Raw genomic sequence first — 26,103 nt, forward strand, 5'->3', positions numbered from 1 at the left:
TGAGCTGTTTTATCCGAATCACTCTTTAGCCAACCATAGCCTCAACAGGCAAGGTTCAAGCAAGCATAAGTTTGTAGCACTTCCTGAGACACTCCCTAACATTTTGTATTGCATTACAGCAAGTTCAAGCGATGTTTTCCAGACCAAGTGAAAAGTAGGCGTGATCCCATAAGTTTCCGCATTGAGAGCTCTGATCCCAGCTTCACACAAGTTGAGCAGCAGATTGTTTACATTGTTTTCGCAGGGGTGAAACTACATGAAGGTTTCTTCTCAAAGTTCTTTTTTCTTATCGCTTTCTAAACTGTTTTGTCTTCCACAGATGAACCACACAGAGCGCTAGAGATGAAAGATATCCAGGATAACATCAACATCTCAAGCAAAATAATTGTCAGGAAATACATCTTTGACATCATGCCAGTGTAATTACGAATTCGACATTGCAGTGTTTAGTCTAGTTGGGCTGGAGCTTAAGCTTCCTCAGCCAAACTTATTCTCAATGTGGGACTTCCTAGAGCAACCAGAGGAGCCCAGAAGCGGATGGGCTTTCCAGAATCGATCAACTTGAGCATCGAAAACCTCACGGCCTCGACAATGGTATGTTGCTTGTTAAGCTCTTCAAACACACCTGTGCAACAAAGTAAGAAACGATACGAAAAGGAAAAGTTTTGATACCAGTCATGAGTTGCAGTGTGGCAGCATCGTCCACTTTCCACAGCGTGACAAGCACACACGCCGCACCAGCCTGCAACACTGCTCGCCCGAGCCCCAGCAATCCCTCGCTGGTAACCACGCCATCGCCCGTTTGACAAGCGCTCAGAACCACGAGACGAGCCGCGATGCCCTTCTCCAGCCGCTCAATCTCCTTGGCAGTGAGAACTTGATCGTGGAGCACAGCTTGTTGCTTCAAAGCAAGATCGACCTCTCGGCGGAGGCTGCTCGTCACACCCACTGTAAGCTCGTTGAATCCTTGCTGCTGGTTTTGCCCTTGCATGACCAAGGCACCGTGAGGATAAGCCGGGCTCACCAGCCCGTGAGTTGCGAGCACGGCTACACGCACGGACGCGCTAGACAGCGCTTGCATGACGGAGCTCTTTGTCATGGCTGCGCCGACTAACGCATCCACGCCGAGCTGCTTGGCAATCTCCTCGGCTTCTTTCCTCGCACCTGGAAGTTGAGGCTGATCGAGACCCATTGGCTCCGGATCCCCAGCAACGAAGAAAGATGGCTCGTCGATATGATCGTGGTGATGATCTTGGTGGAGCTGGCAACGTCGCAGAGCTCGGATGGAAGGGATGACTCCCACATTCTTCTTCTCGACGAGGAACTGGCCTTCGGATCCATCGTATAGTGCGGCAAACGGGACGAGTGACATGGTTCCTTGCGGAGCAAAGATGACGGTGTCATGGGGCTCGATGTGCTCCCAAACAGGCAGGACAGTGAGCTTGTAGAGAATCCCCAGCGCCACCTTTGCCTCTGCCTCGTGGCTCTCGCGTTGAATCACTGTTCTGGCCTTCCTGATGAGCGCGTCTAGATTTCCACCCATCACCTTGTTTTCCTTGGAAGCAAAGAATTCCTGCAAGCGGACGCGCTTGAAGCGGACAGTGAAATCCTCCCCTGCTGTGGAATGCACAACGTAGATGAGCAGTGAAGAGAGTGGATGGTTTGCCGAGAATGCATACTCCACCACCACGGAGTTATAGCCAGCTTTCGCAACAGCCTCTTTGATGCAGCTTGCAGCGTGGTGATCGTCCTTGTCAAATGCCAAAGGGTCCAGTAACTTTGGACTTGCGGGAGTGGAGTTTCTAAGAGCTTGGTCTGCCAAGTGAAAGTACAATCTCATGCGACTCCTCTCGGCCCACAAGAGTGCATCCACGAAACTGTTTGCCTCCGATGAGATCCTTTGCATGAAATAGTATATGTGCTTCATATCGTCATCCAGAAGAGTCACCCAAGCAGACTCCATGTTTTGCAGCTTCATCTGGACGTCCGCAAACAGGAGAGCTGCTTCACGAGCTTCCGAGGCCGACTCCTCCATTCTTCCCTCTGTCGCGAGTATAGAAGCCCGAATGCGTTTGATCTTTCCCATGAGCAGTGCATCGTCACTGCTTACCAGGCTCGTAGCACTGTCCAGCTTAAGCATAGCAACGCTGTAGTTTTTCATGTGGAAGTGAACCACTGCTTCCCCGGCATAAGCTCTCACAAGATCTTGCAGGTTCCACTCGCCGAATCTCCGCATGATTTGTACTGCTCGATCGTACTCAGCCAGCGCTTTCTCGAAGGAGGCCATAGCCGGGACAGGATTGCCTTTGCGTTGTTGCTCAGCTCCTCTGTCATTGAACACTCCTGCGCGGTTGATATAAACCTGTGCCGCATGTATCGATATGTCGTCGGGAATCTCTTCCAGAGCCTGATCAAACTTGTCAAGAGCCGAATCCAAGTCTCCCATCTTTCTATATGCGTAAGCCAGAGAACTTAGCGTGGAGTACCTGAGCATCCAGTCCTTCGAGGCTTCGAGCAAGTCTGTTAGCGTCTTTACGGACGCCTCATTGTCTCCGAGGAGCCGGTTTGCAACGCCGTGGTAGAGCATCAAGTAAGCGTCTTCGCCACACTTGCTCTGGAACCGGCTGGCCAGCTCGAAAGCAGCGCTGAAACGGTTGCTTTGGACGTAACACAGGAAGAGCATCGAGTACACCGCGCCCAGGCGAGTGTCTGCAAAGCGCTCCCTCGCTTCCAAAGTTTCCTTTGCGGTTTCCAGCGTCGCTTGAGCTTGGACGTTGTTTCCAAGCGCAAACAGGCACTGCCCGACTCCCAACATAACATCCACTCTCAGATCCCAGTCCGTCTCCAGCAAAGCCGCGTGCTCCGCTTGAATGCGGCCAAACATCTCGAAAGCTCTCACCATATCCAAGCACGACTTCACCTCGAGGCAGCAAGAGATGTACGAAGAAACCTTGTCTCTCTCCGTTGGAGCCAATAAAGTGCACTGCTCAAACCTCTGCAAGGCCTTATCGTGCTCCGACCTCCGGGAGAGCAGCATTCCCATCGCATGCTGGAACCGAAAAAGTAGCTTTGTCTCGTCCCCTGGCAGCAAACTAATCCCCCTGTCCAAGTACTCGTAAGCATCGTCTAGCGAGCCACGGGAGAGCATAACCACGCCAAGCAGCCCGTATGCTTCGCCCGTGAGAACTTGCATGGAGCGTGGAAGAACCATCTGAGCACCACCATCCTCATCGCACTCACCAAAAAACTCGGATATCACCCTGCCGTGCTGCTGGACGAGGAGACAATTTAGCAGCCAGGCATTCGCACTCGCAAGCCGCCTGGCTTGCAGCTGCAAATCTCCCTGGATTCGAAGTGCCGCTTTCAAGCTCCACACCAAGCAATCCACAGCCTGGTCACAGTCACTGCAATGTTCCAATGCAAAACAACCTGCAGCCCACCAGCCAAAGCTCTCCACTCCAAAAATCTCCGCTTCTCCGGCGGCCAGTGCCATCTCCCGGAGAGATCCCACTGCCTGCTTGTACTCTTTTCGATCCATGTAAACGAATCCAAGCAACGTGTATCCGTTGAATTGCCGCCCGCCACCCAAGCTGACGCATGCATTGGCATGCTCCAAGGCCAAGTCAAGTTCCCCTAAGCGGCGGTACGCGTCACCTAGGAAGCTGTGCACCACCGCGGCGTGGTAGATGATATGCGGTGCGAGCCCCGCTTTGAGATACTCCACTGCGCTGCCAAACTCTCCTTTGTCAAACAGCAGCCAGCCCAGCTCGAACTTGCCCCGCTCCACGATATTCAGCTGGAAAAACTCATTCAGATCGTCACCCAGATGATCTTGCGCCAGTCTCAGTCCTGCCTCAAGATCCGCCTTCGCGGATTCCACCTCTTTCATACCGGATCTGAGCAGGATGCCTCTCTCGATCAAGGCCAGGACTTGCACCCTAACATTCTCCTGGCTTGCAGCTCGCTCTTGCATCGATTCGAATAACAGAATGGCGTCGTTGACTCTGTCCAGATGAACCATGGCATAAGCCATCTTGGCGCAGATGGAGAGATCGATCTTGCTGCTACTGCTGCTGCAACTGCAAAGGCTTACCCCGCATTGCTCCTCGAGGCGTTGCACTGCCGACTCAATCTCCAGCTTGAGCTGCCCAGTTGCAGGGCTATAGGCCGGAAGTGGGATGACACTCAAGAAGTGATCTATTGCTTCCATGATCGTGCTTGCCCTACAGATGGACTACCCTCACTGTAAGACCAGTTCCACCATCTTTTGACTTTTCAATTCAATGTACCTTTTGAGCTCACCGGATGATGTTTTGAAGATAATCCAGCCACGCGACTCAAGCGTCCCAAAACAGGCAAAAACACTTGGCTCTAAAGGCAAAAGCTTCGAATTCCCTGGATGATTTTATCTCCATCCAAAGTCTAAAGCCCAGTACTGCGCTCTTTCGTCTAGCTCGAGACCAAAATGAACCAGCTGCGAGAGTAACAACACGGTCATGGAATGCATCCCGATTTGTAGAGATAAATGCTGACGTTCTATTTTCAAAGAATCATTGGGCGTTCCCTCCATGTCCATGCTAACACTTTCTGCCTGGACGCCCTTGACCTCCACCCCATCTAGCTCCTTCACAAGAATGTGCCTCCCGCTTGAGCAAAGACTTGCAATGGCTCGCCATTGCAGTGCCAAACACAACTCTCCTTTCGTGCTCTAATTGATGAGTGGAAGGAGCAGGGGAATCTTAAAGAAAAAAGTGGTAAATATGCTAAACAACTCATTAGAGATAACATAACGATTTCTTTAGGCTAAGGGATACACTGTCAAGACATGATGCAGCTGCAGGCCTGGTTCAGATGCGCGTACACTCAGTGCTTCTTTACGTGCAACGTATGCGTGTCTATGGTTTGTGTTGATCGTCTCATCACGCATATTTTACCGCAGGAGTATGGCACCTTTGAGTCCGATTGAAATAAGCTCCCTGGATCTTGGCAAGCATGTCAATCCTCCGTCTTGCCACAAGTGGAAGAAGACGTACAATAAGGAGTACGTGCTTGGGCAGCTCATATCCTGGTTCAAGCAGACATGCGCTGATCCTGGTGCCAGCCTTGTACAGCAACGATGCTCCCGGATTTCTCGTCCTGCTACGCCAAGGGCTTGCAGCAAGATTCTCGGCGTGGGTACGGATCCAGGTTTCGAGAAGAAATGTTCCCGCGATGGTACGCTCGATGGTCTCTCGTTTCTCTGTGGCTAACTTGGTTCTTGTTGTGCAGGAGCGCTGGCCTCAAAAGCAGTGGCCAAAGTCACAGTTTTGGGAGTTCAAGAGTAACAGAGGGCTGTTTGGGAGTCCAATGCTGGATGCCGTGCAGCGATGCGGTTATCCAGACTCGGAGATGATGCATTGGCTCAAGACGAGGCCCGTTAACTTTGAAGGCCCCTACGACGATTGAGAAAGAAGAGCGAGCAGGGACGAAAAACAAAGGAAAGAGAAGGGAAGGAGCCACATCTTGTTTTACGATGATTAGCTCATCGCGGTGGCTAATCATCCTAAAACCTTTTTACTTTTCAATCTTTACTGACTTAAATGTTTCACAATGGCTCGAATAATTCCATTCCGTGTTGACTTCCACTGGAATTCAAAGTGGAGGAGGCATACCATAGGTTTTGTAAGATGGACATGGCAGGAAGTGTGGTCGGCTTGGTAGATCTGGCAATAAAACTTGTGCAACACATACTCCAAGTCAGGGAAGAGCTTAAAAATGCACCACTCAAGCTGCAAGATCTAGTCTCTTGTGTAGATCATGCGGGGAGCTTGTTACTGGATCTTCAAGCAGCAGGTGAGTCTGGCCCTATCACCCGGGTGAGATCAGTCGTCATAGAGGAGCTTGGAAAGGAATTGGCAGCCGCGAATGTGAAGATTCAAAGATTTACTGGCTCGACCAAGAGTGGGAACTTGGATGCCCGTGTGTTGAAGGCATTTCTTGGACAAGGGCTTGTCAAGCAAAACCGACGCACTGAAGAGATCACTGCTCGGATCAAAGAGCACCTCACGACTTTGAATCATGCACTCACTGTGGAGACTCGCCTTGCTGTGTTCACAGCCTCGAGTTCTTGCTCGCCAAGACAGAGACCTGGAATTGTGCAGCTTCTGGATAGGCTTGCTGTGGAGAATGCGGATGACGAGGTGTGCAGGGTGGCTCTGGAGATTGGAGGAAAATTTGGGTCGAAGTTTTCGTCTAGAACTCCAGAATCTAATGACTTGAAAAGGGCGGCCCGAGAGGGAGGTTATGAGATCGAAAACTCTACCAAGATCAGGTTTGAGATATCGGTGGATGAAGACGACTACTTTTTCTATGTTGTCACCTTTGATTGCACCAAAGCATTGGTTGAGCTGTTCTATCCGAATCACTCTTTAGCCAACCATAGCCTCAACAGGTAAGGTTCAAGCAAGCATAAGTTTGTAGCACTTCCTGAGACACTCCCTAACATTTTGTATTGCATTACAGCAAGTTCAAGCGATTTTTTCCAGACCAAGTGAAAAGTAGGCGTGATCCCATAAGTATCCGCATCGAGAGCTCTGATCCCAGCTTCACACAAGTTGAGCAGCAGATTGTTTACATTGTTTTCGCAGGGGCGAAACTACATGAAGGTTTCTTCTCAAAGTTCTTTTTTCTTATCGCTTTCTAAACTGTTTTGTCTTCCACAGATGAACCACACAGAGCGCTAGAGATGAAAGATATCCAGGATAACATCAACATCTCAAGCAAAATAATTGTCAGGAAATACATCTTTGACATCATGCCAGTGTAATTACGAATTCGACATTGCAGTGTTTAGTCTAGTTGGGCTGGAGCTTAAGCTTCCTCAGCCAAACTTATTCTCAATGTGGGACTTCCTAGAGCAACCAGAGGAGCCCAGAAGCGGATGGGCTTTCCAGAATCGATCAACTTGAGCATCGAAAACCTCACGGCCTCGACAATGGTATGTTGCTTGTTGAGCTCTTCAAACACACCTGTGCAACAAAGTAAGAAACGAAACGAAAAGGAAAAGTTTTGATACCAGTCATGAGTTGCAGTGTGGCAGCATCGTCCACTTTCCACAGCGTGACAAGCACACACGCCGCACCAGCCTGCAACACTGCTCGCCCGAGCCCCAGCAATCCCTCGCTGGTAACCACGCCATCGCCCGTTTGACAAGCGCTCAGAACCACGAGACGAGCCGCGATGCCCTTCTCCAGCCGCTCAATCTCCTTGGCAGTGAGAACTTGATCGTGGAGCACAGCTTGTTGCTTCAAAGCAAGATCGACCTCTCGGCGGAGGCTGCTCGTCACACCCACTGTAAGCTCGTTGAATCCTTGCTGCTGGTTTTGCCCTTGCATGACCAAGGCACCGTGAGGATAAGCCGGGCTCACCAGCCCGTGAGTTGCGAGCACGGCTACACGCACGGACGCGCTAGACAGCGCTTGCATGACGGAGCTCTTTGTCATGGCTGCGCCGACTAACGCATCCACGCCGAGCTGCTTGGCAATCTCCTCGGCTTCTTTCCTCGCACCTGGAAGTTGAGGCTGATCGAGACCCATTGGCTCCGGATCCCCAGCAACGAAGAAAGATGGCTCGTCGATATGATCGTGGTGATGATCTTGGTGGAGCTGGCAACGTCGCAGAGCTCGGATGGAAGGGATGACTCCCACATTCTTCTTCTCGACGAGGAACTGGCCTTCGGATCCATCGTATAGTGCGGCAAACGGGACGAGTGACATGGTTCCTTGCGGAGCAAAGATGACGGTGTCATGGGGCTCGATGTGCTCCCAAACAGGCAGGACAGTGAGCTTGTAGAGAATCCCCAGCGCCGCCTTTGCCTCTGCCTCGTGGCTCTCACGTTGGATCACTGTTCTGGCCTTCCTGATGAGCGCGTCTAGATTTCCACCCATCACCTTGTTTTCCTTGGAAGCAAAGAATTCCTGCAAGCGGACGCGCTTGAAGCGGACAGTGAAATCCTCCCCTGCTGTGGAATGCACAACGTAGATGAGTAGTGAAGAGAGTGGATGGTTTGCCGAGAATGCATACTCCACCACCACTGAGTTACAGCCAGCTTTCGCAACAGCCTCTTTGATGCAGCTTGCAGCGTGGTGATCGTCCTTGTCAAATGCCAAAGGGTCCAGTAACTTTGGACTTGCGGGAGTGGAGTTTCTAAGAGCTTGGTCGGCCAAGTGAAAGTACAATCTCATGCGACTCCTCTCGGCCCACAAGAGTGCATCCACGAAACTGTTTGCCTTCGATGAGATCTTCTGCAAGAAATAGTATATGTGCTTCATATCGTCATCCAGAAGAGTCACCCAAGCAGACTCCATGTTTTGCAGTTCCATCTGGACGTCCGCAAACAGGTGAGCTGCTTCACGAGCTTCCGAGGCCGACTCCTCCATTCTTCCTTCTGTCGCGAGTATAGAAGCCCGAATGCGTTTGATCTTTCCCATGAGCAGTGCATCGTCACTGCCTATCAGGCTCGTAGCACTGTCCAGCTTAAGCATAGCAACGCTGTAGTTTTTCATGTGGAAGTGAACCACTGCTTCCCCGGCATAAGCTCTCACAAGATCTTGCAGGTTCCACTCGCCGAATCTCCGCATGATTTGTACTGCTCGATCGTACTCACCCAGCGCTTTCTCGTAGGAGGCCATAGCCGGGACAGGCTTGCCTTTGCGTTCTTGCTCAGCTCCTCTGTCATTGAACAGTGCGCGGTTGATATAAACCTGTGCCGCATGTATCGACATGTCGTCGGGAATCTCTTCCAGAGCCTGATCAAACTTGTCAAGAGCCGAATCCAAGTCTCCCATCTTTCTATATGCGTATGCCAGACCATTTAGCGTCGAGTACCTGAGCGTCCAATGCTTCGAGGCTTCAAGCAAGTCCGTTAGCGTCTTGACGGATGCCTCATTGTCTCCGAGGAGCCGGTTTGCAACGCCATAGTTGAACATCAAGTGAGGGTCTTCGCCATACTTGCTCTTGAACCGGCTGGCCAGATCGAAAGCAGCGCTGAAACGGCTGCTCTGGACGTAACACAAAAAGAGTATGGAGTACACCGCGCCCAAGCGAGTGTCTGCAAAGCGCTCCTTCGCCTCCAAAGTTTCCTTTGCGGTCTCAAGCTTCGCTTGAGCTTGGATGTTGTTTCCAAGCGCAAACAGGCACTGCCCAACTCCCAGCATAACATCTACTCTCAGATCCCAATCCGTCTCCAGCAAAGCCGCGTGCTCCGCTTGAATGCGGCCAAACATCTCGAAAGCTCTCACCATATCCAAGCACGACTTCACCTCGACGCAGCACCTGATGTGTGCAGAAACCTTGTCTCTCTCCGTTGGAGCCAATGCCGTGCACAGCTCAAACCTCTCCAAGGCCTTATCGTGCTCCGACCTCCGGGAGAGCAGCAACCCCATTGCACGATGGAAACGAAACAGCAGCTCCGTCTCGTCCCCTGGCAGCAAACTAATGCCCCTGTTCAAGTGCTCGTAAGCATCGTCCAGCGAGCCACGGGAGAGCAGAACCACACCAAGCAGCCCGTATGCTTCACCCTTGAGAACTTGCATGGAGGGTGGAACAACCATCTGATCGCCACCATCCTGAATGCGCTCACAGACAAACTCGGATATCACCCTGCCATGCTGCTGGACGAGGAGACAATTTAGCAGCCAGATATTTGCACTCGCAAGCCGCCTGGCTTGCAGCTGCAAATCTCCCTGGATTCGAAGTGCCGCTTTCAAGCTCCACACCAAGCAATCCAAAGCTTGATCACAGTCACTGCAATGTTCCAATGCCAAACAACCTGCAGCCCACCAGCCAAAGCTCTCCACTCCAAAAATCTCCACTTCTCCGGCGGCCAGTGCCATCTCCCGGAAAGCTTCCACTGCCTGCTTGAACTCTTTTCGATCCATGCGAGCAAATCCAAGTCGCTTGTATCCATTGAATTCCTGCCCGCCACCCAAGGTGACGCATGCATTGGCGTGCTCCAAGGCCAAGTCAAGGTCTCCCGAGCGGCGGTACGCCTCTCCTAGGAGGCTGTGCACCGCCGCCGCCTGGCAGCTGATATGCGGTGTGAGCCCCGCTTTGAGATACTCCACTGCGCTGCGAAACTCTCCTTTAGCGAGCAGCAGACAGCCCAGCTCGAACTTGCCCCGTTCCACGAAATTCAGCTGGAAAAACTCATCCAGATCGTCACCCAGATGATCTTGCGCCAGTCTCAGTCCTGCCTCAAGATCCGCCTTGGCGGATTCCAGCTCTTCCACACAGGGTCTGAGCAGGATGCCTCTCTCGATCAAGGCCAGGACTTGCAACATGACATACCCCTCGCTTGCAGCTCGCTCTTGAATCGATTCGAATAACGGAATGGCGTCGTTGGCTCTGTCCAGATGAACCATGGCATAAGCCATGTTGGCGCAGATGGAGAGATCGATCTTGCTGCTACTGCTGCTGCAACTGCAAAGGCTTACCCCGCATTGCTCCTCGAGGCGTTGCACTGCCGACTCAATCTCCAGCTTGAGATGCCCAGTTGCAGGGCCATAGGCCGGAAGTGGGATGACACTCAAGAAGTGATCTATTGCTTCCATGATCGTGCTTGCCCTACAGATGGACTATGTAAGACCAGTTCCACCATCTTTTGACTTTTTCAATTCAATGTACCTTTTGAGCTCACTGGATGATGTTTCGCCAGAAGATAATCCAGGAAGTTCCCCACGCGACTCAAGCGTCCCAAAACAGGCAAAAACACTTGGCTCTAAAGGCAAAAGCTTCGAATTCCCTGGATGATTTTATCTCCATCCAAAGTCTAAAGCCCAGTACTGCGCTCTTTTGTCTAGCTCGGGTCTTCGTGCTTTCCAGACTAAATGAACCAGCTGCGAGAGTAACACCACGGTGATGGAATGAATAACGATTTGGAGATATAAATGCTGACGTTCTATTTTCAAAGGATCATTGGCGTTCCCTTGTGCCCACTCCATGTCCATGCTAACACTTTCTCCCTGGACGCCCTACCATGACCTCCACCCCATCTAGCTCCTTCACACCTTCCAGTGGGAAGAATGTGCCTCCCACTTGAGCAAAGACTTGCAATGGCTTGCCATTGCGCCAAACACAACTATCCTTTCGTGCTTTAATTGATGAGCGGACAGAGCAGGGGGAATCCTAAAGAAGTGGTAACTTTATTTCAAGGAACTATGATTTGATGAGAAAAGATTCACCAAGTAAACTTTATTATCAATTAACTATCAAATATCCAAGATTATGCTAAAGGACTCATTAGACATAACATAGCATTATCTCCCAATAAGAAAACAGAAAAATAATTTTTGAAGCTATTTAAAAATTAGTATGCAATATTATATATGGTTAGTTTGTATAATATAACAAAATATCACATCAGATCATATGCCACAAATCTATTAAATATTTTTATTGTATTAAATATTTTTATAACTTTATTATCAGATTAAATAACACAACTTGTTAGAAATATATTTTATAAATTTAAATAATATATCCTTTAACAAAGTGATACAGGTTACTCTATCTCATTATATATTTCATACTTAGTTTTTCAAAATTTATTTAAAATTTACAAGCCAATTTAGATTTAAAGTCATAGTAATAATAATCTATTTACTTAATTTCTTATATGTCATGAAAGAATATATTATATTATATTTCATCTGGAAAGATACTAAAGCTCACCAAAGAGTAGTATTGAGAAATTCTAAAGCTACTAAGGATTGGAACAATGGAATGTAATATGGATAAATCAAAAAATGCAAATACATAAAATTCTAGGTGATTAACTTAAATTTCTGTAAAACAATAGAGAAATAAAGTGGAAAATAACTTTAAAATTAATACATAATCAAATAAGAGTTTTTTTCCATCTATTTTATAGATATATTGATCACGGTATTGAATTTTATAGTTACAAAAATAAATAATGGTCCCTCACCAGCACTATTAATAGTAACAAAATCATAGATCATTTCAATGCATATTTGTGTGGTACTTACTATTTCTTTATAATTAATGTTAGAACTTATAAAATATATTAAATGTAATCTAAATATACTAAACATATTAAAGTAATACTTATTTTTTGGTTTGGGATGGTAGTGGATATATCTAAAATATACTTGGATATTCTAGGATATTCTACCATCTAACGGTTAATATTTATTTAGATTAATCTTGTATTTATAATTTATAAACTTGCTTAAACACTTTCTAGTATATTCTTTTTTATTCTACCAATATGCAATAAGATTAATCTTGTGTTTATAAATTATAAACATGTTTATAATTATAACCTTTTATTTGATCAATTAGATTAATAAGTACTATCAACGCATTGCAAAAAAATTTATGTTTACACAATTATTATATATGTTTCTGTAGAATTTTTTTTTGAAACATATGAAGTGATTTTAAAATATTAAAAATCACCTTCATTGACTTTCACTTCCATTGACAAAATGAGTTCATGATGTGTGTTGCCAGAAGATAATCCACGCTGTAAAGGAAGTTCCACACACAACTCCAGCGTTCCAAAGAAGGCCAGAGCATCCCTCCACTTGATTCCAAAGGCCAAATCTTTGAATTCCCTGGTCTTGGTTCCAGCCATTCCAAACGTTGTTGACACGCCAGGCAACCCTTGCTAGTGTCGTCCCCACGTAGAAAACTGTGGACAAAGCTGGAGACTGGAGACCGATATTCGACCAGTTACGATATCCGATGATCTGTGGAACCAGGAAGAAATCCCTGAGCAGCTCTCCATATGCTGAAAACAGCCCCACGCAGTGACCGAGAAACAAAGCTCCACACGCCGTGATAAACGCGTAAGCTGGCAAGCAAACCATCAAGACGTTTGTTTCCTCCACGATCCCGGGATGATTTTCTAGTTTCTGATCTCCATCCGAAGTCTCAGGCTCAGTACTGCTCTCTTCGTCTATCTCGGGGCTTCGTGCTTTCCAGACCAAACGAACCAGCTGCGAGAGTAACACCAGGGCGATGGAATGCATCGCCATTTGGAGGGATTTGCTGTCTTGCGAGCGACGTTCTACTGTCTCATGCATGAGATCCAGCCTATCTGTAAATTTGTAGCGGGGTATCGGTGTTGTTATCCTGTATGTCTGTGAGTCTATGAATCCCAAGCTCAAGCCCAAATTGATCATAATTCCTTGCGCGTGTGCGATGGCGAGGCCAAATAACATCACCAGAGAAACGTAAGGACGAGTTTTTTGTTGGCGATTGCTTCGTATAAGCTGGAATGTGATAGCCGCCACCTCCAGAGAGAGTGTCAAGGTTTTCACGCTTGTCTTCATCTTGTCCCGCTCCAATATGTTTCTAGCTTGCTTGGTGACCATCGAATAATTTGCAGAGACGTCGAAGGGGGGGAAGTATAGAGCATCGTCTTTGTCTCGCAAGCTGAAGATGGATCCCACAACAAGGCGAGGCTTGGTTTCCGAGTCTCGGGGATAATGGATCCGGACGGAGATTTTGCAATCCTTTCCTTGCTCCAAATCATGAAATGTATCGTTGTTGTCAACAGCTTTGCAACCCACCAGGCATGCTGTTCCTCGACCAACGTCGTAAAAGCCTTCGGCGGCGATGTGTTGTGTTCTAGAGTGAGTGAGAGCAGCAAAGATATCGAAGCTGGCGTTCATTCGTTTCTTGTTCTTGATGGTGTCCGGGTACCAACGAAACCTGTTTTCAAATGTGAGAGGTGTTATGAGAACCTCATCCGCTGCAAACTCGCTTTCGGATGCTACAGATTCCGGAAGAGCTGTAGCCACCATCGTTGTTCCTTCATCAAGAGCGTATACATCTTCGATCGCGGAAGTTCTTCCATCGACGCGGAAATCATCGATAGACAAACCGTCCGGATAATCGGTTGCTTGTGGCGATGGATCCTTGACGAGATCACGGCAGTGTTTGTCAGCATCCTCAACTTTGGAGTAAGCGTAGACCTCGCGAGTGCGAACGAAGTCGGGGATGAAGTTTGAGGAGGATGCAATGTCTCCGAAAGAGAGTGGCTCGAAAAACATAGCATCCGACTTCGGCCTCAGGCTCGTGATGATTCCCTTGACATGAGATCTTTGATGAATGTCAAAGCTTGCCAAGCTCATGTCAATGCTTGCATGGATAGAACAGTCCGGCACAGAAGAATCAAATGCCACAGTTTGACACGCCACCAAACAGAGCTTCCCGGATTTCTCGAACCCTTCCACCGCGAGAACCTTGGTCTTCCAGATATCCAGCTCGAGAAAACCATGCACACGTCCATTTCCTTCCCTGGCTAGATCCAACGCTAGCACACTCGGCGATCGAGGAGTTACAGCACCAAGATCAATGCTGCTGGAGTTTCCAAATGGATGACAACGTTGCTTGCTGCTGCTGCATTGACCGCTCGAGGACAAGAAGTGAACATCCTCCCTTGTCGTTAATGGCCGGCGATCAGATTCCTCCATGGTGGCTTTCTCCATGGCGTCCTTCGTCAAGCCTTGGCAGCCAGCCAATGCATCTTCGAGCCTCGTGTACGTATAGTTCCCTGCAGGATTTCCCACAATGTAGATCGGGGAAAAGTAGTAACCTAAGCTTCGAAGCTGACCCGTGATTACAGGCATGGCGGCCACCGAAGGATAATCTAGAGCGAGCGAGACCTTGCAGTCTGGATGCGAACCATTTGAAAGTCTCTTGAAAAGGCAGACCTTTGCAAGCAGCTGCCTGGAGGTAGAATTAAACACTCCCGTGAATGACCCCTGGAGCCTGTCATTCGGGGTAGAGAGTGATCCAGAAACTACACCATTCTTCAAGTTTTTGGATCCCGAGAGCCTGAGAGCTGTATGGCCTTGGTATACCAAGGAGCTGTGAGATGATGAATACAAGTAAAGGAGCTCCTCGAAGGGCAAGCTCTCGTCGTTCGATTCAGCAGTGGTCAAAGAGTGCATACCTTGGAGGAAGCCAAGCAGGAAGACTAGATCCAAGACACGGATGAGAAGCGCCATAGCCATGGATCCTTGCTTGCACACCGCGAAAGGAATATGGTCAAGTCAACAGAATGCTGCTTGAAAGGCTTTTTGACTTGACCATGACTTCTTTAATGTTTTAGACCCAAAATGCCTATCAAGAGTCAAGACTGTCAATTATTGTGGACTGCTAGCTTGCAAATATCATGCGAATCCTTGACAATCACAATAGAAGGTACTCCCATGACGGTGGATCAATGGACCAATCCGGGAATTATAGTTTGTTTGGAGGAGATCTGAGAGATTGGTTGACGCTGTTCTAGCGCCGTGCTCAAATATCCTAATCACTTTCATGCTGGCAGCTCAGAATAGGATAGCATTTCCAATTAACATATTTTATCGTATGTAAGGTTCTCGTGGGGTGCGATAGCCATATGCTTATAAGCTCTGCATCGATCCATTCTTGAGCAGTCCAGAGTGGGAAGAGAGAGCTAGGAAATCATGGGATCCTTGCAAACTTCTAGTGATTCTTCCTCCCCCAGTAGCAAGATCCATGTCATGGCGGTTCCACTCCCCGCGCAAGGCCATATGTCCCCAGTTATCCATCTCTGCAAGCTCATCGCTCGAGATCCAAGCTTCACGATCTCCTTGGTCAATGTCGACAGCCTCCACGACGAGTTCGTCAAGCACTGGGTAGCGCCGGCGGGGCTGGAAGATCTGCGCCTCCATTCCATCCCATACTCGTGGAAGCTCCCGCGAGGAGCCGATGCCCACGCGCTGGGAAATCTGGCGGAATGGTTCACGGCATCCGCGCGGGAGCTCCCCGGCGGCCTCGAGGATTTGATCCGCAAGCTCGGCGAGGAGGGTGATCCGGTCAACTGCATCATCTCGGATTACTTCTGCGATTGGACCCAGGATGTGGCGGATGTGTTTGGCATCCCCAGGATCATTCTTTGGTCGGGCACTGCGGGATGGACGAGCTTAGAGTACCACATTCCAGATCTTCTGCAGAAGAATCACATATTTCCTGTCGGAGGTACGAATCTTTAAATTTACCTTGAATTCCCCCTGTTCTTCCCTTTGGAATTACCTCAAATTTCCCCTTCTCTTGGCTGATCGATTCGCGCGTAGGGAGGGACGATTCCGTGATCATCGACTACGTCCGAGGAGTCAAGCCCCTCCGCCTGGCCGATGTGCCCGATTACATGCAGGGCAACGAGGTGTGGAAGGAGATTTGCATCAAGCGCTCCCCCGTCGTGAAGCGCGCGCGATGGGTCCTCGTCAATTCCTTCTACGACCTCGAGGCGCCCACCTTCGATTTCATGGCCAGCGAGCTCGGGCCTCGATTCATCCCCGCGGGGCCACTGTTCTTGCTCGACGATTCCAGGAAGAATGTGGTGCTTCGCCCGGAGAACGAGGATTGCCTTCGCTGGATGGATGAGCAGGAGCCTGGATCAGTGCTCTACATCTCGTTTGGCAGCATCGCGGTGCTGAGCGTGGAGCAGTTCGAGGAGCTCGCGGGAGCTCTTGAGGCATCGAAGAAGCCATTCTTGTGGGTGATTCGATCCGAGCTCGTGGTCGGCGGACACTCGAACGAATCTTACGATGGGTTTTGCGAGAGGACCAAGAACCAGGGATTCATCGTTTCTTGGGCGCCACAGCTGCGAGTTCTCGCCCATCCCTCCATGGGAGCGTTTCTCACTCATTGTGGATGGAATTCCATCCAGGAGAGCATCACACACGGGATTCCACTGCTGGGGTGGCCTTACGGGGCCGAGCAAAACACCAACTGTAAGTTCATAGTGGAGGACTGGAAGATCGGGGTTAGATTCTCCAAGACCGCGATGCAGGGATTGATCGAGCGAGGAGAGATCGAGGACGGCATAAGAAAGGTGATGGATAGCGAGGAGGGGAAGGAAATGAAGGAGAGAGTGGAGAACTTGAAGATCCTTGCCAGGAAAGCCATGGACAAAGAGCATGGGAAATCGTTTCGTGGCCTCCAAGCGTTCTTGGAAGATCTCAAGGCTTTGAAGCTCCATCACGAGTGAGTGAAACCATTCATTCACTGAAACTATTATTTGAAAGATTTATCAAGATAAACAATGTACCAACTTTAATCAATGCCGGTTTCTTCCTCACCAAGGGATGTCGCATGAGCATTGGAAAGCAAGACGTAGAGCGCAGGACTAACTTCCGGTGCCAGAGTTTCCATCTCTGCGGCGATCCTGGCTGCTCGATCCGGATCCGAGTGGCTGTTACACGCCGCTAGCAGCATCATCCAGGACATGGTAGCACTATCTCTTCCTGGGTGATCATCCCGCAAACTAAAAGGCATGCTTGCCACCAGTTGCTCGGCCACTTCCAGCATCCCTGCTCGTCCGAAAAGATCCACCATGCAACCGTAGTGATCCACACCATGAGCAACGCCATAGCTGTGATGCATCGACGTGAAAACCTCCCAGCCTTGTCGGAAGAGCCCTGCGTGGCTGCAAGCCGAGAGAACAGCCACGAAAGTTATGGCGTCGGCTGGGAATCCGTCCTGTTCCATGAGCCACAGAAGCTCGAGAGCGTAGTGCGAGCGTCCATTGTTGGAGTAGACGCTGATCATCGACGTCCAGGAGATTGTGTCGCGCTTGAGCATCGAGTCGAAAACTTTTCTCGCCGTTTCCACTCGTCCACACCTCCCATACATGTTGATGAGCGCGGTGGAAACGCTCACGCTCAAGTGGAAGTTCACGGCCGCCGCGTCGCTGTGAATGCTTGATCCGTCCGAGAGAGCTGCCAGATCTCCGCACACGTCAAGGACGATCAAGTACGTTGCCTCGTCCGCTGGAACTCCTTCCAAGTCCATGACTTTGAAGAGATGTAGCGCCGCGTCTTGCTGCTCGAATCTACACAGGCTTGAGATGAGAGTGTTCCAGGAGACCGTGTTCTTCTCCGGCATCTCCTCAAAAAGTGATTTTGCGGCGTCCAAGTCTCGGCACTGGGTGGCGAGCGCCGCGATCATGGTATTCCATGCGACTATACTCCGAGAGGGTGCGTTTTCGAATGCTGCTTTAGCTTCTTCCATTTTTCCGGAGCGAGCGTAGCCTGAGATGGTGATGTTCCATGATATCACGTCGTGGCTGCTCATCTTGTCAAATACCTCCCTGGCCCGGCCAGCGAATCCCTCCTCAATAAAAGCTTGAACCATCGAGTTCCAGCTGAGAATGCTCCGGTGAGGCATCCGGTGGAAGATCGACGTTGCCTCTTTGAGCTCGCCGATCTGGATGTAAGACGCGAGCATCATCGACCACGTCACAGCATTTGGTTCTGGATGTTTGCTCAGCAATCTCTTTCCATCTTCAAGGAACCCTCTGCGAATAAATCCTTGGACCACCGAGTTCCAGCTTGTCACGTTCTGGCTTGGCATTTTCTGGAAAACCATTCTTGCTCGATCCGCATCTCCGGTCTGGCAGTAGGCCGCCACCATTGCGTTCCACATAACAACGTCTCGAGTGATGTCCTCGTCGTGAAACAAGCGCTCCGCGGCTTCGATGTGTGCGTTAAGAGCATAAGCCGAGATCATCACAGTCCACGACGAGACGGGCTTGTCTTTACATGGCATCTCCTTGAACAGCTTCTCGGCCTTGTCCAGGAAACCATTCTTCGCAAACGCTTGAATCATTGTATTCCACGACACGGAACTCTTCTCGGGGATCTCGTCAAACAATAGCTTTGCATCGTCGACTTCTCCTAGATCGACATACGCTGCCAGCATGATGTTCCACGACACGGTGTTCACCTGTGGTGTCAGATTAAAGGTTTGTCTCGTCTCCCTGGTAGAGTCGTTCCCGGCTGCACAAACTGCGAGTAGCGTGTTCCAGGAGATCACGTCTTTGCGAGGCATCTGGTGGAAATCCACCTTGGCTTGCTCGGCTTGACCAGCGAGAAAGTAAGCTTGGAGCATGGAGTTCCACGAGACTGTGTTCTCCACAGGAACAGCGTCAAACATTCGTTTCGCGTCCTCCACGCGCCCATTCTCCGCATAGGCCGTGAGCATGGTATTCCACGAGAAGAGGTTCCACTGCGGCATCTTCCGAAACAGCGACTGGGAGAGTTCTAGCTCGCCAATCTCGCCATAAGCCTGCACCATACCATTCCAGGTGAGAACGTTCCTGTGAAGCATGGAATGAAACATACCGATCGCCTCGTCCATGCTCCCGTGGCGAATGCTCGAGGAGATGACGACGTTCCAGCAGACAGCATCCCAGCTCGGCATCTTCTCCAGCAGCGTTCTCGACGAAGAAAGATGTCCTCTCTGCCCAAATGCAGTCACCAAGGCCGTCCAAGAGAGAACGTTCCTCGTCGGCATTTCTCGAAACACTTCGCCCAGGCTCTGGAGCTCACCGTGCTGCGCATACGCATGTAGCATTGTGTTCCAGGACGCTAGATCCTTCTCGGGCATATCCTCAAAGCAAACCTTTGCATTTTCCAAATGACGCTCTTGGGCAAATGCTGCGAAGATGGAGTTCCAAGACACAACATTGCGACCCGGCATCTTGTCAAATATGTTCTTGGCTACGCCAACTTGAAAGACCTGTGCAAATCCCGCCAAGAGTGTGTTCCACGACACAACGTCGCGATGCGGCATCTGATCGAACAAGTTCCTCCCTTCGCCAGGATGCCCGTTCCTGGAAAATGCTGCGAGCATGATATTCCACGAGAAGACGTTGCGGTGATGCCAGGGAATGGCACTGAAGACGCCCCACGATTCTTCCACGCTGCCACAGTTGCCATACATCTGGACAAGGAGATTTGCCGCGTAGGCGTTGTCGCAGCAGCCAGCAGATATCATCCGCGAGTGGATCCATCTTCCCTCGGCAAGAGTAGCGCATCCACGAAGCAATGTAGCAAACGAGCCCAAATCCTTTCCAATCCTCTCTGGGCTACTGGGCATGCGTCTCTAGGGAGATGGAGAAAGACCCATGTAGATCTCTACCATTCCATGATAGAAACTTCTTTTATTTCTGGATTTCACTGCTTTCGCTCACTCTTTCAAACTCTTGAGATCTTCCAAGAATGCTTGGAGGCCACGAAACGATTTCCCAAGCTCTTTGTCCATAGCTTTCCTCGCAAGGATCTTCAAGTTCTCCACTCTCTCCTTCATCTTCTTGCCCTCGTCGCTATCCATCACCTTTTTTATGCCATCTTCGATCTCCCCTCGCCCGATCAATCCCTGCCCCACTGTCTTGCAGAATCTAACCCCGATCTTCCAGTCCTCGACGATGAACTTAGAGTTCGTGGTTTGATCGCCCCCGTAAGGCCACCCCAGCATTGGAATGCCATTCGCGACGCTCTCCTGGACGGAATTCCATCCGCAGTGAGTGAGAAACGCTCCCATGGAGGGATGGGCGAGAACTCGCAGCTGTGGCGCCCAAGAAACGATGAATCCCTGGTTCTTGGTCCTCTCGCAAAACCCATTGTAAGATTCGTTCGAGTGACCACTCACCACCAGCTCAGGTCGAATCACCCACAAGAATGGCTTCTTCGATGCCTCGAGAGCTCCCGCGAGCTCCTCGAATTGTTCCACGCTCAGCACCGCGACGCTGCCAAACGAGATGTAGAGCACCGATCCAGGGTTCTGCTCATCCATCCAGCCAAGGCAATCCTCGTTCTCGGGGCGAAGCACGACATTCTTCCTGGAATCGTCGAGCAAGAACAGTGGCCCCGCGGGGATGAATCGAGGCCCGAGCTCGCTGGCCATGAAATCGAAGGTGGGCGCCTCGAGGTCGTAGAAGGAATTGACGAGGACCCAGCGCGCGCGCTTCACGACGAAGGAGCGCTTGATGCAAATCTCCTTCCACACCTCCTGGCCCTCCGAGGCCAGCAGGTAATCGGGCACATCGGCCAGGCGGAGGGGCTTGACTCCTCGGACGTAATCGATGATCACGGAATTGGCCTCGTCCGGGGAAGCTTTCCCTGCGTCAACAGAGGAGGTTAATTCCAAAGGGAAGAACAGGGGAAATTTGATGGTATTCCAAAGGAAGAACAGGGTAAATACAAGGGAAGAACAGGGGAAACGTTTAATTCCAAGGGAAGAACAGGGGAAGAACAGAGATTCGTACCTCTGCTAGGAAAGATGTGATCCTTCTCCAGAAGCTCTGGAATGTGGTACTCCAAGCTCGTCCATGCCGCGTTTCCCGACCAAAGAATGATCCTGGGGATTCCAAACACATCCGCCACATCCTGGGTCCAATCGCAGATGTAATCCGAGACGATACAGCTGACCGGATCGCCCTCCTCGCCGAGCTTGCGGATCAAATCCTCGAGGCCGCCGGGGAGCTCTCGCGCGGCTGCCGTGAACCAGTCCCCCACATTTCCTGCGACGTTGGCGTCGACTCCTCGCGGGAGCTTCCACGAGAATGGGATGGAATGGAGGCGCAGAGCTTCCAGCCCCGCCGGCGCCACCCAGTGCTTGACGAACTCGTCGTGGAGGCTGTCGATATTGACCCAGGAGATTGTGAAGCTTGGATCTTGGGCGATGAACTTACAGAGATGGATCATTGGGGAGATATGGCCTTGCGCGGGCGCTGGAAACGCCAAGACATGGACCTTGCGAGAAGCCATGGTTTCCTTGGCAGGGTTCATCGGTATTTATTAGAATGGTTTTCTTGGCGGGGAAGGCAACGGATGTTTACACAAGTTGATTTCTCGACAAAGAGAGATTAGCATAAGCGTTGTGAGAGGCAATTCTGCTCTAGAACGAGACTCACATTGACCCAACTTGCAATTCATTACAGCTCCTGAATTTGAACAAGCAATGATCCTATGGATAGCTGCCGCATGAATCTTGAGAAGGTGGCAAAAATCTGTCCCTACACCTGGCGGCTGGGAAGCTTCCGGCCTTTGAGAATATGGTAAGAGCATTTAACATTGGAGCAATCAGATTCATGAGTGCACAAAATGGCCGTCTCTAAAGTCCCAGCCTAAAATAAGTCCATGATTATCAATCGAGAGAACGCTTGGTGTGATGCCTGGTCTGGGCAAATGCAAGTTAGCAAAGATTCCGAGCAACGATATTGTACTCAAGCATTTGTAGAGTTTGTTCCAAACGTTTTCATGTAAGTTTTAACTAAGTCTTGAAGTTCTTTTGCATTTCCTCACGGAGAGATGTTGCATAAAGCACATGACTAATGTCTATTGCTTTGATTGTAATTTATGGTTGGCCACTAGTAATTATTGTTTTGATTGTAATTTATGGTCAGCCACTAATAACAAAACATCCCTGAGCAATTTTGTCAAGTAATTTTTGTTTGTTTACTCAGCCATTTCCAACATTATCCAAATCCCACGCACAAGCGTTTTACTTGATTAGCATGTGTCTATCTTCAGAACTAATAGATAGAAAGTTCTTATCAAAGAATGCATCGTTCGCTCACTCGCGATCCAGCTTCATAGCTTTGAGATCTTCCAGCCATCCCTGGAGGCCACGAAACGACTTCCCATTCTCTTTGTCCATAGCTTTCCTCGCAAGGATCTTCAAGTTCTCCACTCTCTCCTTCATCTTCTTCCCCTCCTCGCTATCCATCACCTTTCTTATGCCAGCCTCGATCTCTCCTCGCTCGATCAATCCCTGCACCACTCTCTTGGAGAATCTAACCCCGATCTTCCAGTCCTCCACTATGAACTTACAGTTGGTGTTTTGCTCGCCCCCGTAAGGCCACCCCAGCATTGGAATGCCATTCGCGATGCTCTCCTGGATGGAATTCCATCCGCAGTGCGTGAGAAACGCTCCCATGGAGGGATGGGCGAGAACTCGAAGCTGTGGCGCCCAGGAAACGATGAATCCCTGGTTCTTGGTCCTCTCGCAAAACCGATTGTAAGATTCGTTCGAGTGACCACCCACCACCAGCTCAGGTCGAATCACCCACAAGAATGGCTTCTTCGATGCCTCGAGAGCTCCCGTGAGCTCCTCGAATTGCTCCTCGCTCAGCACCGCGACGCTGCCAAATGAGATGTAGAGCACTGATCCAGGCTCCTGCTCATCCATCCAGCGAAGGCAATCCTCGTTCTCCGGGCGAAGCACCACATTCTTCCTGGAATCGTCGAGCAAGAACAGTGGCCCCGCGGGGATGAATCGAGGCCCGAGCTCGCTGGCCATGAAATCGAAGGTGGGCGCCTCGAGGTCGTAGAAGGAATTGACGAGGACCCATCGTGCGCGCTTCACGACGAAGGAGCGCTTGATGGCCAACTCCTTCAACACCTCCCGGCCCTCCGAGGCCAGCAGGTAATCGGGCACATCGGCCAGGCGGAGGGGCTTCACTCCTCGGACGTAATCGATGATCACGGAATTGGCCTCGTCCGGGGAAGCTTTCCCTGCGTCAACGGAGGAGGTTAATTCCAAAGGGAAGAACAGGGGAAATTTGATGGTCCAAGGGAAGAACAGGGGAAGAACGGAGATTCGTACCTCTGCTAGGAAAGATGTGATCCTTCTCCAGAAGCTCTGGAATGTGGTACTCCAAGCTCGTCCATGCCGCGTTTCCCGACCAAAGAATGATCCTGGGGATTCCAAACACAGCCGCCACATCCTGGGTCCAATCGCAGATGTAATCCGAGACGATACAGCTGACCGGATCACCCTCCTCGCCGAGCTTGCGGATCAAATCCTCGAGGCCGCCGGGGAGCTCTCGCGCGGCTGCCGTGAACCAGTCCCCCACATTTCCTGCGACGTTGGCGTCGACTCCTCGCGGGAGCTTCCACGAGAATGGGATGGAATGGAGGCGCAGAGCTTCCAGCCCCGCCGGCGCCACCCAGTGCTTGACGAACTCGTCGTGGAGGCTGTCGATATTGACCCAGGAGATTGTGAAGCTTGGATCTTGGGCGATGAACTTACAGAGATGGATCATTGGGGAGATATGGCCTTGCGCGGGCGCTGGAAACGCCAAGACATGGACCTTGCGAGAAGCCATGGTTTCCTTGGCAGGGTTCATCGGTATTTATTAGAATGGTTTTCTTGGCGGGGAAGGCAACGGATGTTACACAAGTTGATTTCTCGACAAAGAGCGAACCCTAGGCCTGCAAAAATTATACAAAAGGAAGATTAGCATAAGCGTTGTGAGAAGCAATTCTGCTCTAGAACGAGATTCACATTGACCCAAATTGCAAGCTCGCTTCGGATCCATTACAGCTCCTGAATTTGGACAAGCAATGATACTATGGACAGCTGCCGCATGAATCTTGAGAAGGTGGCAAAAATCTGTCCCTACACCTGGCGGCTGGGAAGCTTCCAGCCTTTGAGAATATGGTAAGAGCATTTAACATTGGAGCAATCAGATTCATGAGTGGTGCTCTTTGTCACAAAATGGCAGCTTAAAATAAGTGTATGATTATTGATCAAGAGAACGCTCATTGTCTTCTCTTTGGCTGGAAATGATGCCAAATGCAAGTTAGCAAAAAATATTGACATGAACCACAAGAATATTTTGAGAATATTCTATGGCCCATGGGATGTTGGGAGGTTGGGCTAGGGTTCGCTCTCTTATTCATTTCATTGGTATTAGAGTAGCATGTTTTTTTAGGGATGGTGGGTGAGCAAAATATTGATTCTGATGAGGAGTATAGTGTTAATGATGATGGCTATGACGATGAAGAAGAAACTCTTGATAATGTCATTGTGTGGCAAGGATGCTAAATTTCTGAAGTTCAGAGTAACATAAAAAAGGTTAAGGATTCCATCAATCTCATTAAGGATTTTTTGCTTCACATGGACCCTCAAGGGATAAATCAATCTCATGTCCGTGATTACCATTGGTACGTCAAGCATGCTATAGATTATAGTATTGTGGAATGGAAATCATCACCAAATGTTTGTGATAGTTAAGAGGTTGATTCTTGGTTAGAATTGTGAGAAAGTTGTTGGTCTCACAGTTTTTGTGAAGATAAGGTGAAAATAGAGTTTTTTGTGATGAAGCTTACAAACCATGCTTCTTCGTGGTGGAAGAACTACATCAAAGTTAATCTGAAGCCAACTTCTTAAATTGATGTGACGAAAGTTTTCTACACTTTGTTTGTTAAGAAGTTTGAAGAAGTTGATCTCGTGAATTAGCTATTAGAGATTCGGTAAGGGACTTTGTCTTTAGATGCATATGCCCGCAAGTTCTATAATCTTTGCCTTAGTCTTACAAACACCTATAATGAATTGCTAAAGGTGCAATGTTTCATCAAAGGATTGAGCTCAGTGGATATGTAACAAAAGGTCAAGAAGGATTTTCTAGCAATATTAACTAATGCTATCACTAAGGCTCAAATCTTTTTGCCTAAACTGTCAGTCAACTAGGTCAACTCTAGTAAACAGGATGGTCTATGGGGTGGTCAACATGATGACCAACCTACCAATACTTCATCTTTATGGGGGAAACAACTATTGTTTCATTGTGGTTCGAAGAGTGGAGATGATAATGAAGCCAAAAGACATTGTTTGGACTAGCGAGAAAAGGATAAAGTGGAGGGCAATTGTTTTCATTGTCACAAAGTTAAATATCATAGCAAGGATTGTCCTCTTGTGAAGGGATCAAAGAATGTTAAAGTGAATGTGGTGGAATCCATCATGGATACAGCTTAGGCATCTGCTGTGGTGACTCTTTGGCAAAAGTTCAAGAATCTAATTCTTGAGTTCATATCAACTCTATAGAGATTAATGGTTCCATACGCAATCAACTTGTGAAGGCCAAGGGGGACATTCAAGGTAGTGCTGTTAGTATTCTTTTAGATCCATGTGCTATTCACAATTTTTTGAGCTCCAAGGCGGTGAAGAAACTTGGTTTGCCTGTGGAAAAGAGTTTAGTAATCTACGAAGTGGTTATGGCAAATGGACATAGCACTCATGTTTACAGTGAATGGTTCCTTTGATGGTTTAGGGGATTCTCAACCATCCTTCATTCCAAGTTATGGATCTTGGTCGCACAAATGTTATTCTTAGGAAGGAATGGTTTTATGATAGAAAGCCAAGGATCGATTGGGAGCATAATGTTCTACACATTGAAGTTTGTGGCACTATGAAAAAAATTGTCAAGATAGACAATAATGATACTCTATTGATTAACGCTTTGGAGTTGGTGATATGCACGTATGAGATAACTAG

At 49.3% G+C, this 26,103-nt stretch overlaps 8 protein-coding genes across 9 annotated transcripts; 2 read left to right on the forward strand and 6 right to left on the reverse strand.

Annotated features, from left to right (window-relative positions):
* Positions 1–359: 359 nt before the first annotated feature.
* LOC9647658 lies at positions 360–4,225 on the reverse strand. The gene is made up of 2 exons (XM_002990174.2): positions 673–4,225; positions 360–625 (listed from the first exon to the last, which is right to left on the reverse strand). The coding sequence occupies exons 1-2, from the start codon at positions 4,208–4,210 to the stop codon at positions 468–470; spliced, it is 3,696 nt and encodes a 1,231-aa protein (XP_002990220.1). The 5' UTR covers positions 4,211–4,225; the 3' UTR covers positions 360–467.
* A 1,405-nt stretch (positions 4,226–5,630) lies between these two features.
* Positions 5,631–6,819, forward strand: LOC9647994. Its single transcript, XM_024663904.1, has 3 exons — positions 5,631–6,430; positions 6,502–6,644; positions 6,702–6,819. Exons 1-3 carry the CDS (start codon positions 5,667–5,669, stop codon positions 6,803–6,805), a joined length of 1,011 nt encoding a protein of 336 aa, XP_024519672.1. The 5' UTR covers positions 5,631–5,666; the 3' UTR covers positions 6,806–6,819.
* An 18-nt stretch (positions 6,820–6,837) lies between these two features.
* LOC9647659 lies at positions 6,838–10,698 on the reverse strand. Its single transcript, XM_002990175.2, has 3 exons — positions 10,663–10,698; positions 7,055–10,602; positions 6,838–7,007 (listed from the first exon to the last, which is right to left on the reverse strand). The coding sequence occupies exons 2-3, from the start codon at positions 10,587–10,589 to the stop codon at positions 6,850–6,852; spliced, it is 3,693 nt and encodes a 1,230-aa protein (XP_002990221.1). The 5' UTR covers positions 10,590–10,602; positions 10,663–10,698; the 3' UTR covers positions 6,838–6,849.
* Positions 10,699–12,370: 1,672 nt separating this feature from the next.
* Positions 12,371–15,042, reverse strand: LOC9647995. Its single transcript, XM_024663980.1, has 2 exons — positions 14,624–15,042; positions 12,371–14,563 (listed from the first exon to the last, which is right to left on the reverse strand). The coding sequence occupies exons 1-2, from the start codon at positions 15,024–15,026 to the stop codon at positions 12,495–12,497; spliced, it is 2,472 nt and encodes an 823-aa protein (XP_024519748.1). The 5' UTR covers positions 15,027–15,042; the 3' UTR covers positions 12,371–12,494.
* Positions 15,043–15,352: 310 nt separating this feature from the next.
* On the forward strand, positions 15,353–17,102 carry LOC9647996 (anthocyanidin 3-O-glucosyltransferase 7). The gene is made up of 2 exons (XM_002990140.2): positions 15,353–16,017; positions 16,113–17,102. Exons 1-2 carry the CDS (start codon positions 15,483–15,485, stop codon positions 17,027–17,029), a joined length of 1,452 nt encoding a protein of 483 aa, XP_002990186.1. The 5' UTR covers positions 15,353–15,482; the 3' UTR covers positions 17,030–17,102.
* On the reverse strand, positions 17,043–19,944 carry LOC112342311 (pentatricopeptide repeat-containing protein At2g35030, mitochondrial-like). 2 transcript variants are annotated; one of them, XM_024663939.1, is made up of 2 exons: positions 19,164–19,428; positions 17,043–19,107 (listed from the first exon to the last, which is right to left on the reverse strand). In XM_024663939.1, the coding sequence occupies exons 1-2, from the start codon at positions 19,227–19,229 to the stop codon at positions 17,095–17,097; spliced, it is 2,079 nt and encodes a 692-aa protein (XP_024519707.1). In that variant the 5' UTR covers positions 19,230–19,428; the 3' UTR covers positions 17,043–17,094. The 2 variants fall into 2 exon arrangements, with proteins under 2 accessions (XP_024519707.1, XP_024519706.1); XM_024663938.1 differs by having other exon boundaries at positions 17,043–19,944.
* A 9-nt stretch (positions 19,945–19,953) lies between these two features.
* Positions 19,954–21,748, reverse strand: LOC9647660 (anthocyanidin 3-O-glucosyltransferase 7). The gene is made up of 2 exons (XM_002990177.2): positions 21,089–21,748; positions 19,954–20,942 (listed from the first exon to the last, which is right to left on the reverse strand). Exons 1-2 carry the CDS (start codon positions 21,609–21,611, stop codon positions 20,011–20,013), a joined length of 1,455 nt encoding a protein of 484 aa, XP_002990223.2. The 5' UTR covers positions 21,612–21,748; the 3' UTR covers positions 19,954–20,010.
* Positions 21,749–22,291: 543 nt separating this feature from the next.
* On the reverse strand, positions 22,292–24,078 carry LOC9647997 (anthocyanidin 3-O-glucosyltransferase 7). The gene is made up of 2 exons (XM_002990178.2): positions 23,431–24,078; positions 22,292–23,339 (listed from the first exon to the last, which is right to left on the reverse strand). Exons 1-2 carry the CDS (start codon positions 23,951–23,953, stop codon positions 22,399–22,401), a joined length of 1,464 nt encoding a protein of 487 aa, XP_002990224.2. The 5' UTR covers positions 23,954–24,078; the 3' UTR covers positions 22,292–22,398.
* Between the last annotated feature and the right edge of the window lie 2,025 nt (positions 24,079–26,103).

Source organism: Selaginella moellendorffii, unplaced genomic scaffold (assembly GCF_000143415.4).
Source record: "Selaginella moellendorffii unplaced genomic scaffold, v1.0 SELMOscaffold_105, whole genome shotgun sequence".
NCBI lineage: Eukaryota > Viridiplantae > Streptophyta > Lycopodiopsida > Selaginellales > Selaginellaceae > Selaginella > Selaginella moellendorffii.